Source organism: Anopheles nili, chromosome 2, assembly GCF_943737925.1.
Source record: "Anopheles nili chromosome 2, idAnoNiliSN_F5_01, whole genome shotgun sequence".
Taxonomy (NCBI): Eukaryota; Metazoa; Arthropoda; class Insecta; order Diptera; family Culicidae; genus Anopheles; species Anopheles nili.
Window position 1 is genome coordinate 1,265,955 of NC_071291.1, and position 12,745 is coordinate 1,278,699.

Sequence of the window (12,745 nt, forward strand, 5' to 3'; positions counted from 1 at the left end):
ATAAAAATCCTTTGGTAGCCTGGTGAACGTATGTATGGAATATACATAGCATATTTGATGGTTTATCTAAATAACATATTTTATTTGCTTCAACTAATCTTGATCGCTTGATTTATGATCAACTTTATCATCATTACCGAATTTCTTTCATTTCTTTTCATTCAAAATAATAATTTAGTGTTAATAATACAATTCAAAATCAAGTTAATATGATGATTGAGTACAAATGTTGTTTTTTGATAAGACATAAATCAATACCACACGTTAGATGATGTAGGATTCATTTTTCTTCCTCGGCCCATCCGCTTCCCCTTCTGCTTTTGTTTAATTTCATGATTCTGCAATTTAACGAGTAAACAGTCTCTATCATTAAAGTAAAGATGACCAATCTTTCTTGCGTGTGAATTTATAGTCATCATAGTTGCAACTTCATAAAAGCCCTATTAATGTTACGTAGAAACTGTTATGCTGTAAAATAAAAGCAATATTGTGTTTCTTATTCACATTAGACAGATAGAGATAAATTTTCATATACAATCCATAGATTATCTTTCATAAAATATCTTCGAAATATATGACATAGCATTGAGCTTTCACTTCTAAATCACCAGAGCACGTTAAACAAGGTGAATCCCCGAAAAACAACATACAGATCCGATAGATGTTATTCGCCACGAGCCAATGCATGACTCGTTCAAACAAAATCGCTTGATGTCGGATTCTCACCTCTCGGTAGCTCGACAAAACTCCTCCCGGGGATCTTCATTGATCTCTCTGACGATTTTATACTCACCGCTCACGCGGTAGCATCCACTCTCAAACGCGTTGTATGGTCGCCGTGTTTGCAACACGAGGACCTATTTAACTCTAACCGACTGAGTTCCGCCACAACAGTATTACTTTACTAGAGATGCGGGAAGCAAAGGATAGGAAAGGCAACAGTAACTGTTCCTCCTTAAATAATGTGTCAAATAGTGTTGTAAGCACTTGAAGAAACTGTACATCGCAATGAATTGGGGCTTTTTTAGATGCTTTTTGAAGAAGACAAATGTAAAAGTTGACTATGCTCTAACAACACATTAGTGAATACGTTCGAAACATACGAGGCCACTTGTTTCCAGCACCGCGGTATTGTTCTCGTTACAGTGCTCCATAGCAAACTGTTTGTTTAAGTGGCGAATGTTACCTTCTCTTTTGGAAGCTCATTATTTGTTCATCCTATGACAGATTTTGAAGCTCACGACTATCGCTCCTAATCATTGACTGATTGCATTGATCAGACAACTTGTCTGTGTTCAAAGTACGAAGCATAGCATAGAGAATTGTGAAATAATACAAAAAAAAACTACACTATAAACGAAATTTGTAATTACTAGAGGTGCTAAAAAATACTTCTTGAAATTCTACATTATGTCGGCATCGAGACTTATAATTTGGCACACGATTGCAATACCGCTGATATTGCTAAGAGCTGCTGTTAACAGTAAAGCATGCGGTAAGTAAAGAGAGATAACATTAACTGAACTTGTGAATTGCGTTAATATTTGTTAAGTGACCAACAGATACGTAGTACGTTGTTCAATTGAACGATTATTAGACATTACTGCATGGTCAAAAAATCCCCGTTGTGGAGAGTTTGATTGTAAAAGTTGAGTACACATTACCACGTCGTGCTCGCTTGTGCGTTGGGCATGTCGCATGTGTTTTTTGCAACAAAAATTTACAAATACAAATTACATCATTAAAAGTAGCCTCCCAGAGACACAATCATAATCACTTATGACATGTAAATTCTCTTAACCTCATTATAACGATGCTTACCTGCGTAAGCAAATATTCACATACAAAACAGCTGACCAAACAGATTAGAATGAGAAAAAAACATTGCCTGAGGAAACGATCAGACTAGCTTAATCGTGGCCATCATGATACCATCGACAAAGTTTCCTGCAATAGAACACTCCACGATTTTATCATTTAGAGACAATTTTCCGCGAGATTGTGATCACCTGAGGACGGTGTGATGACAGTGTATAGCTAATAAGAAATTGTATAATTATTTCTCAGATTCACCACCTTACGTGTCTCGCAGTGCATGGAACGCTCAGCCGGCCAAACTGATTGAACACTTTACTGGACCCATCCCGTACGTTATCATTCACCACTCATATATTCCGGCTGCTTGCTACAATGGCCCGCAATGCATTGCAGCGATGCAATCTATGCAGAAAGCGCACCAAGACGTCCGTCAATGGAATGATATCGGGTATAGCTTCGCAGTAGGAGGTGACGGCCGTGTGTATCAGGGACGGGGGTTCAATGTTGTTGGGGCTCATGCACCGAGATATAACAATCGGAGTGTGGGGATTTGTCTTATAGGAGATTGGGTTGGTAAGTGGTTTTTTTTGTATGGTTATACGCTGTTGTCTATCTATCACCCGCTATATCTTTACAGCGGAAGTACCACCTAAGATCATGCTGACTGCAACTCAAAACTTAATCGAATATGGCGTTCGGAATGGACTTATTGCCCAGAACTACACACTACTGGGGCATAGGCAAGTGCGGTTGACCGAATGCCCCGGTGACAAATTATTCGAGGAGATTAAAATGTGGCCCCACTTTTCCCCCATGACTGACATTGTTGATCAGACCAATGTTTAAGTCACGATGCACATTTATTAAATGAAAGTATTTTACACGTGTTTTTTCTACCTCTTACAAATATTTTATGTTCCTAATGTTTTGTTGAAGCAAATATACATCAATCACATTCAACCAAAGCTTACAATTATGTCGTTCAAACTGCAAGGGGTAAAAATTTGTGTTGAAGTTTTCATAGAATTTAATTTACAACATTTTTTACGACTGAAGTGAGATGAATACATCATATATTTCAAAACATTCAACATAAAATAGCATGCTAATCATTCTTACGAAAAAACGAATACTATAGGACGAACGATAGGATCATACTTGATATGACAATACTAACAGTGTTATAGGGGTATATGTATAAAGTGAGCATTTTCGAAAATAGTTTTTGTAACTCAAAAGAATAGCAAAATTATAATAAAAAACAAATTGTTTTGAACCCATTCGTTCTACGCTGATTGACTTGTAAACAAAAACCATATTAAGTTTTACAAATAATTATGTCTGAGAAAAAATTGAGGAGAGAGATAAAGGAAGGGGAAGAGAAAGGAAGTGAAATATATAATGCCTGAGATGTTATGCCACTATCAAAATGATTGCTCATTTTCCCTGCAATTTCCCAAACCTGAGAATCCATCAAAGCACAGTGCATTCGATCATGTCTCGTAGTCGAGGAATTTTAATTTTAGCTTTGCGCGTGCACATCTTGCGCATGCAGGAATGGGTTTGAAGCGCCGCCGTTACGAATACAGTCACGATCGCACGACGTGGAGAGCTACGTAGGGAAAATCGGAAAACCACCTTATGACCACCGATCGCCCGAAGCGCACGCTCGCGTGAATCTCCGTCTCGTTTTTCGGCAGAACTCTCAAAAATTTTCGCGACGTGTCTTTTCCACCACAATGTTCATCGTGCGTGAGCGTTCAGTCGTTGAAGATCAACGAACAAACGCTGTGGTTTTCATGTAGGGCGGTGTTTCTTATAAAAAAAGATACAAAAATCAAAAGTGACATAGAAAGCCAGGAATAAATCGAAAATATATTGTGCATTCCGAATACCAAGCTAGGTGGTGCAAATTAAACGTCGGTCTGGTTTTCAGTAAAACCTACTTAAATTTTTTTTCGACGTTTTTGCAAGGTGAAAAATGTGATCTTTTCTGATCTTGTGGCATCCTTTTCGAGCGTTCACCCTCCCCAAGAATGTACCACTAAAAGTGATTAAAGGAACTAGCTCATCACGCGACACTTGCAAAAATCCCGTGGCGTAACGCCGAAACCGATTAATTAAAGAACGAGGATCATTGCACACAAAGAGAAATGAAAAGGGGATCAGTAGTGGAATTTACTAAATTGCGCGTACGTGGGCTACGTGTGCATACATTTGTGTGTAGTATACCCACGAAGGGTTCTGCAAAATGTGAAATTCATTGATAGTGCGTGCACTAGTCTACGCGTTTATTCAAATTACGAGGGTTACCAAAAGCTTATTTTTTATACGAGCTATATAATCGATAGTGCGTGATTGCATGTGTTTGTACCTGAGCAGGAGCAGCAAAAATAAAAAAATACTAAATGATGTGTAGATATTTACTAAAATATCAAAAGTGAACAAAAATCAACGCGAAGTTCAAGAAAAGTTTGTCAGGTATTGCGCTCAGAATTTTGTCTCTGCTGACCTACTTATCATAGAATGCAGTTTTATACATTTTCATATATTTTACCGACACACAGTGCATTTATACCAGTATATTGAAAAATTTTCCGTTTGCTCATCCTTCCACATGTTTTACAAACATGTTTAGTAACCTTTGCAAGTTGCACTCGGAGCAGTTACTTATCTATCTTACAAACCTACGCAATACCTCTCACATACAAACACAAAATCACACACATGCACACCGATACGTATTTGAACGTGTTTAAAAATATACAAATATATGTTTCAAACGATCATATCCACAATTCTGAAGTAAACGTTGGGCTAAATCCCGGGTCATGCTCATGCACTAACACTGTGACCAAGGCAAGTGACGTCATTCGAGAAAATTAATGGATCGTCCACGACTGCTATACAATTGTTTAGTCTAACATTATTACAAAATGTCTAGCTTATCAGTGGAGATCGACGCAGTGCCTAAACATTTGTTCTGAAATTCATCTAGTTTTCGACTATGAAACGAACAAATGTAGTAGAGTGATAATCCTTATGCCCTTGTTTGCAAAACAAACCCCAACGTTAGACAATCTTTATGGCACCCATGGCATTCGCGCAGCGCGAACAACCTTCAAAATTTTGTTACTTTTTTGAATGGCCTTCAATGAAGCTGCTTTCTCGGCATTTTAGTTTCACACGATTGCCGAAGAACACCGATCGCAGGGTTGACATCACAATATCAAGTTCGTAAGCAAAATGATGCTGCTTTTGTAACTATATATTTAAAATTAATCTAGAACCAACGAATGAGACTAATGCGATCCAGTGGAGGTTAATTCACGATTACTACTTACTATTTTCCTAGACTTTGTTGTTGACAAACAGTGAACGACCATCCGCCTCCATTTCCGAACTGTATGGAGACACTACTACCAACATGGTCGACACATCCGTTGAAGAAAAGCAACACCATTTTTACGAAAAGTTATTCTTAGCAATAAAGCCTGCCATGTGGATCATAAGGAAATTTCAAAATTATTTTGTTGCTTGTTTAAAAATTGACATTTTTTTATAACAATATCTCTTAGAGTGAATTTATGATGAATTTAGTGAAAATGGTGGAAAGCTCGAGAGAGAGTAATTCTTTGTATTAACGAGCAGTTGAGTATTTCTACGATATTGTTCGTCATTGGTAATGCAGTCGCAACGTATTAAAGAAGTTAAATGATTTGTTTCGTCCAAATTATGATACCAAACCTAATTGCCGTAATAGGGATTTGTAATTCAACATAAATGAAATCAGAATTCTATATGATATGTTTTGCGTAGTGAAATCTTTGCGTATATTGTCAGTCACGCGTATACCGATATTTTTATTTTTAGACGAAAGTTTAACACGTTTATTAACGCGCGACAGCACTGTCTCTTTCGATGTCCTCGAATCGCCCAAGAATGTATGACAAACGGTGTAAAAGACGTCATCAGATACAGCCATCGACGACAAAAACTAAGATCCTCGGAATAAACCAGTGATCGTATCATTGGAAAAGTTGTAATTAGTGCATTTCCATTCTAATAACATCCATTTTAATTGCATCCACATTCAAATTTTCCAGAATAAAATTAAAATTCATCTGTTTTAATTTGTCAAATGGTGTCTATTTTTAATTTTTATAGTCATCCTCATTCTATTGTAAATAGACAATCAAAATCACCCCTGAGCAATCGCAGATCAAAAATAACTCTTTTATCGTTAACCATAAATAGTACTTCAACACGGTGTTTGTGATACAGGAGTGAAGCAACAGAAATAAAGCCCTGACCATTCCTACCATCGGGCACTTGGGTTAGTTGAACAAATAGAAATCCTAGTACAATTTATCGCAACCACCGGTTGCTTGTAAGTTCAAGATGCCAAATAGTCGTCCTCCTTGGCTGAAGGATCGTCTAGAGACGGTTAACAAAAATGTACCTCCTGCTTGGACCCGTAAGGCAAGTGCAACGCCAGCCACTGATACCAAGGAGTCTTCACCGTCCGCCAAATCCAAATCCATTGAAGAAACTCCCGCCGCCAGTACGAAAGCACCAGTAACAGCATCGACCGGCATCAAGAAATCGGTCAACCCGCCTGTAAAAGAAAACGGCGAAACCGGTGCAAAGACTACAGCCACGGGCAAGCTACAATCAAAGGAAATCAAAGTTCCAGTTCTAGTAGCTCAGAAAAAACCGGTGAATCCTCCGCCAAGCAAATCCGACGCTTCGCCAGTCCTGAAAAATACAACCCCTGTCATGACGGTGCACCGCGAAGCAGCCAAACCAAAAACCAAATCGGTACTCAAGGAGCCAACGCCAGAACCCGACGAAGAAGATGAAGATGAATACGAAGAGGAAGAAGAGGAAGAGGAGGAAGAAGAAGGCAGCACCGAATATGAGACGGAAACTGAATCGGAAGAAGAAGTATCTCCTCCGCCACCAGTAAAATCGGCGCCTAAAAAACCCGATCCGAGTGAATTAAAGCGTCAGGACGCCGTTTCAGCGCAGTCCCCAAAGCTACCGGTGCAGTTGCGCAAAGTAACGCCAACAAAAAGCCCCGAAAAATCCGACACTGACAGTAAGCCCACCTCTAAGTCCGTATCGGAAAAATCTTCATCTCCGGAGTCGAACACATTCGTGAGACCCCCGCTTAAAAAAGTGGTACGTCCTCAGCAGGACGCGCCGCCAAAGGAGCGATCGGCATCGCCAGAGCCTGCAAAGAACTTCCGCGTGCAGTTACGAAAAGTACCGTCGAATCTCAAGGCCCCACGTGTCAAAGAAAAATTGCCAGAGGTGCAGCTAAAAAAGGTAGAAAAGCCACTCTTGGAGGATATTCCGAAGAAAGAAGAAGCCTACCCGCACAAACCGTCTATGTTGAAATCGGAGAGCAGCAAAAGAAGTAAGTCTAAAATTTACGAACCAATCCAACACCATGTTTCCATAACTCTTCGTCCTTGCTATGGAAACTGCAAAATCGTGTTCGAAAAACATATAAATCATTCTTTTATTCCATTGTGATGGCAGTTCCTCCACCACCACCGATGCCAAAGTCCAACATACCGCCACCTCCGCCACCGCCACCAGGCATGAAGCCACCTCCAGATTTTAAGAAGCAGGAAATATCTGATAAGCAACTGGAAGTGCTGGATAAACTAAAGTAAGCACTACACGCAGCTAGCATTGCTATAGCCGTTGGTGGCAAATCATAATTCATTTTCTGCATTTTCCACAACCATCCTTTATCGTTTAGCATTGCGTAGTGTATTGCCGTAGTAAAGCTTCTTCCTTTTCCTACTAAGTTTGAAACATTTCCTGCTAAAAACCGAAACGTATCTAACACGCCATTTTTTAATCGTGAATCGTCAAACACCTCGACTAACAACTAATCACATGTTACCTTTTATAAATCTTACATTCTTGCAGACGACGTCCACGTCGACGTCCGGACTGGTCGGATATGATGAAGGAAGTTGAAAAGGGAAAGAAACTCAGACACGTTCAGTGTAACGACAGGTATTGACTACATCAACCAGAGGGCAAAACTGGCGCTAACTTCTGTTTTTAATCAAAGCTTTCTTTGGGCCCATTCTTCAAATGTTTCCTATAGCTGATATTGTTATCTCTCCTACTGTACGTTACACTGTCGCTTTCGATGTGATTTATGATCCCAGAAATCTGCTGTGTACAGCTTACATTAATAAGTACCCGCCTCGAACATTCAATAATTTGTTGTTTTTTGTTTTATTTCCTTCTAATTGTACTCTACAGATCACACCCCATCATAAACTCTAAATCTATTACGAAGGTAAAGGATCAGTTCATCTTCGAAACGGAAAAAGCCACAGCGCATAATCAGCTGCTGAAGCAAATTCAAGGAGGCATCCAGCTGAAACCCACCAAATGCAACGATCGCAGCAAACCAATCCTAGAAGGATTGCGCAAGTTCAGACGTCAGATGACGCTTGAAGAGCAGCTTGCCAAATCGGAATCAAGAGCAAATTTGGAGGCCCCACCAGCTGACGAAGAGGAGGACGAATTAGACGACATTGATAAGGTTCGTGATGATCTGCAAAGCACAAAGCAAATGCTGGCCCATGAGCTACGCAACAATGAGGCTCTGGAGCGTGAAAACAAGAGGCTGTTGGTACGAGTGCAGAATCTTGAAGCAGAACTGTCCCGTGAGCGGTGGAATCCGCTGAGTGGCGAAGAACGGACAACAGTTACCGGACCTCAGTCCGATCTCATACAATCGCTTAAAGACGAGGCGTTAGAGGCTCAGAATCAGTCGAAGCAGCTTGAAGATAAATATCAAACTGTCGCCAAGGAACTAGATACAGCATACAAGCAGGTGGACGAGCAAAAGCGGAAACTCGCTGAACTAGAACGGAAACTTCAGGTAATGGGAGAGTATTGGTTAAGCAATCCAGGATGATTCAAATTTAACGGGTACAAGCACGATGCAAAAACAGCTTTGATATAAAAAAAACACCATCAATTGATTGTCAATTTGATGGAAAATAATTTTACTTGCATTTATGAATAAAATGTCACTAACGGAACGAATGGCCACAATTAACAGCACATCAACACATCGGAATAAAAATTCGGTGTGAAAAAATTAAACAAATTTATCCTCAGCAACAAAGCAAATAATGCTCTAATAAAAAAATATATGTTGCTTTTACTTTAATCGCAGTGCTTAACGGACGATGACTTCTATTTGAGCGAGCAACAGGTAATTGATATAATATATGTGTTAATGAATATGTAGTGCACATTGCTCCATTGCTCTTCATGACTAATCCATAACACAAAAAATACAACTTAAAAACATCTTAGGCTTATCATTTCCAGTGGCAATGTTCTAACCCCATATTTGTCAATCACCAGGGTGTAACGGATGATCGTAGAGCTACGGAATCAGCTCAAAAAGAAAGCTCACCAGAGCTGCAACCCGAAGAGGAAGAGGAAGAAGAGGACGAAGAAGACGAAGAAAAGAAGGCAGAAAAGATTGCCAAACGACTGAATCGCGAAGTAAATATGCTACAAGCTCGATTGACGAGACTAAAAGAAAAACAGGAGGAAAAGCATGCAGAACGACAGGCTCTTAAATATGCAATGAAAACAAATCAGTATGCTCTTAAGTACGTATTATTGATTATATGCGATAAAATTGATTGTGGCAATATAACGCATTTATTTTATCTATAGGGCTGAAAAGAAAAAATATAAAAAACTCCAGAAGGAAGTCGAAAAAATGGCAGCAATGATGAAAATGGAAGATGACGACGATGACGCCGCGGAACCCAAGGAACCGGCAGTGGATGATCCAGAAGACGAAGAACAAGAAGAGGAAGAAGAGGAGGAAAGCGAGTCCGAAGAGTCTGAGTCAGAGAGTGAAAATGAGAGCGAAAATGAAGCTGAGGTAGGTCGAGCAGCTGACTTAATTACATGAAAGAATTGTTCAATATAGTTGAACATTAACGGTTACGTTGACACGCATCACCCTTATTTCACAGGATGCTCCTGATGCTAAAAAGAAAATCAATCTTGATCCAAGAGTCAAACGCCATGAGGCACGACTGGCCTCGCTCAAGAAAGGAAACTACCTCCTGCAAGCAAATGTCGATCGTATCAAGGACGAAATCAGCAAGGTTCGAGAGGAATGTTGCACACTACAAACGGACTTGGACAACGTAATTGCAGACCTAGGTTAAAGAAATTCGACGGTGATGTTTTGACACGCTATAATTATGATGTAAAAGCAGTCTGTAGAATCTACTGCAAATTGCACTGTATTCGTTTCCTATGTACAATACGTATTTATCAAATAATCACAAAAACATATTTTCTTCTAATGCTTTAGAAATTTTGCAGAAAAGCTGCAGCGTAGTTTTCGTAAAAATGACTTCGAAAACATTGTTTCTTTGGATATTGCCAATTTCATAATCTAGTCTGAGCTGCTATTCATTTCATATCATCAATATGTGCACTTTAAAGAAAATGCACGAAACAAAGTATTTTTTGTACATCATTACTTTTGTATAACGATATATTAATATATATAATAAACTTACCTTTACGTACAAAAATTTAAGTTTCAATCACTCAAAAACTATTAATTCTGGACAAATTTAAATTATTGTAAACAGTAAATCAGCAACTCCTGCGATTTATTTGTTGTTAACTTAAATGTTTTCTTTTGTATCCCGGTTCAATTTGTTTTGACACCGTAAACAAACTGCTGCTGTCAAAGTGTCGCGCATGCGTATTTCAATGACTGTCCATGCAGCAACACGCTCTTGCACTATGGGCGTGCTATCAACTACTCGATCCAAAAATATTGTATCTTTTAACAATATAACACCTTCTCCGTAGATTTACACAGTTTCGAAATGCCTGAGAGCTATGATAAATCATGGTCAAGGATATTTTGTTACCACGTAAGTATTAATGCATCGCTACCGTAACATACACTCTCATTAAAATTCATTTCATGAACATGCTACAAGGACAACAAGGTCCTTGCTTTCACAGCTTACTGTCATTTGCAAGCACTAAATTAGTGCAAATTTCGAACTAACCCAATGAGATAATTTGTCCGTGTTTCTCTATGTAGTAAATTTAGCAGTTATTTGAAAACCTAAGCGTTCTGTTTATTTGATATCATAATAACTGAGCGCCACGTGTATACCGTATGAACATTCGCTGTTTTGATGGTTTAATAGTTTAATGTTAAAACAAATACTTCCATCGCTTGGTGCCGTCCTGTATTGGCCGTGGCAGAAAAATATGCGACCAAAACGAAGGTTTGTTTATAATGTTCCTAATTTATTCACTTCGTGCTTATGGAGAATTATTATCTGATTCTTTTTTGTTTGCAGTTGTGCGGTGTTCCGTGATGCTGTAGCTAACCAACAGTAGATATATTAGGATACTCTGAACTGAATCATTGGAACATTGGAATCTTTATTGCCGTAAAATGCCCGAACACCTTGAGCTTCAGCAGTTAGTGGACGGTGTGTTGCAAGGCTCAACGCGCCATCGGTCACTCTCGTGGCTACAATGCTCATGTCCTTATCTGGGAATCATATTAGCGACTGTGTCCTCGTTTTTCTTTTCCCTTTGTTCCGTCATCGTTAAGGGGTTGGTTGATGTAAACCCAATCGAGCTAGCCACATTCAGGTCTGCAATAGTCACTCTGCAATATATATGGATAATGTGCCTAAATTTTCACCTTTTTTATATTTTTAGGTTTATTGGGGTGTTGTTACCCTCGATACCGATTGCAATTTACCGAGAAGAAAGTTTTTATCCAGAAGGCAAACGTATCATATTAATACTGCGTTGTTTCGTTGGCACTACAGGACTAATGCTTAGTTTCTACGCGTTCCGGCACATGCCATTGGCGGATGCATCGGTGATAATTTTTTCTACTCCGGTATTTGTTGCTATTTTTGCACGGTTATTTCTCCGGGAAGCTTGCGGAATGTTTAATGTCATTACTATCGTGCTAACGTTAATAGGCGTAGTTTTAATCACTAAACCACCATTCCTATTTGGCGAAAATCATGTGTCGATAGTGGACGAACAGATCATGGAATCCAGTTACGACATTTGGGGGCCGGTAGCTGCACTTTCGTCGACTCTCTTTGGCGCAAATGCATACGTTTTGCTCCGTGCCCTGAAAGGGCTTCATTTCTCTGTTATTATGTCGAACTTTGGCGCTTTTGCCTTATTCTACACGCTGATAGTGTGTTATTACATTGGAGCTCTTTGCTGGCCCCTATGTGGAACAGATCGTTTTCTTGTTATAGCGTTAGCTCTTTTTAGTTTCGGCGGCCAAATACTGCTTACTCTTGCTTTACAATATGAACAAGCGGGCCCCGTAGCGATAGCACGGTCTGCCGACATTGTTTTCGCTTTCATTTGGCAGATTATGTTTTTCAAGGAAACTCCTAGCCTTTACTCGGTGCTCGGTGCTCTACTCGTTGTTAGCTCGGTCATTTTGTCCGGGCTACGGAAATGGGCTCTGGCACTACCAAGAGATTCGGAAACAAGAAAAAAGTTGCAGTTTTTATATTTAGAATAGATTCCTATTGATATGATTGATCTCGTTTTTTTTTATTATATCCATTGTCTTTGTGATCTTTGTTCCTTGCAATCCTATGTTAAGAGGTGAGCCTAAGTCCTTTCCAACAGGATACATTTTTCATTTGTTTTAACCAACCTCAAAGCAACATAATTAAAAAAAAATGATCAAAAGGCTGCTTACATCAACTTTTTTCGATTATAGGCTATCGAATGAAACCATTCTTAATAATTTAACAAAGTTTAATGAAGCAAAATAAAAAAATTGTAAGATCTTATGACGACCAAAATCGGCGAGTAGATGGTTCAAATA

The 12,745-nt window shown here is 39.2% G+C and overlaps 3 protein-coding genes across 3 annotated transcripts; all 3 read left to right on the forward strand.

Annotated features, from left to right (window-relative positions):
• The first annotated feature begins 914 nt into the window (after positions 1-914).
• Positions 915-3,213, forward strand: LOC128721322 (peptidoglycan-recognition protein LB). The gene is made up of 3 exons (XM_053815063.1): positions 915-1,495; positions 2,068-2,391; positions 2,456-3,213. Exons 1-3 carry the CDS (start codon positions 1,411-1,413, stop codon positions 2,662-2,664), a joined length of 618 nt encoding a protein of 205 aa, XP_053671038.1. The 5' UTR covers positions 915-1,410; the 3' UTR covers positions 2,665-3,213.
• Positions 3,214-6,219: 3,006 nt separating this feature from the next.
• On the forward strand, positions 6,220-10,243 carry LOC128730444 (DNA ligase 1). The gene is made up of 8 exons (XM_053823490.1): positions 6,220-7,240; positions 7,366-7,498; positions 7,765-7,854; positions 8,110-8,737; positions 9,038-9,076; positions 9,232-9,485; positions 9,553-9,766; positions 9,861-10,243. The coding sequence occupies exons 1-8, from the start codon at positions 6,220-6,222 to the stop codon at positions 10,056-10,058; spliced, it is 2,577 nt and encodes an 858-aa protein (XP_053679465.1). The 3' UTR covers positions 10,059-10,243.
• Positions 10,244-11,323: 1,080 nt separating this feature from the next.
• LOC128720942 (solute carrier family 35 member G1) lies at positions 11,324-12,433 on the forward strand. The gene is made up of 2 exons (XM_053814643.1): positions 11,324-11,526; positions 11,596-12,433. Exons 1-2 carry the CDS (start codon positions 11,324-11,326, stop codon positions 12,431-12,433), a joined length of 1,041 nt encoding a protein of 346 aa, XP_053670618.1.
• The last annotated feature ends 312 nt before the right edge of the window (positions 12,434-12,745 follow it).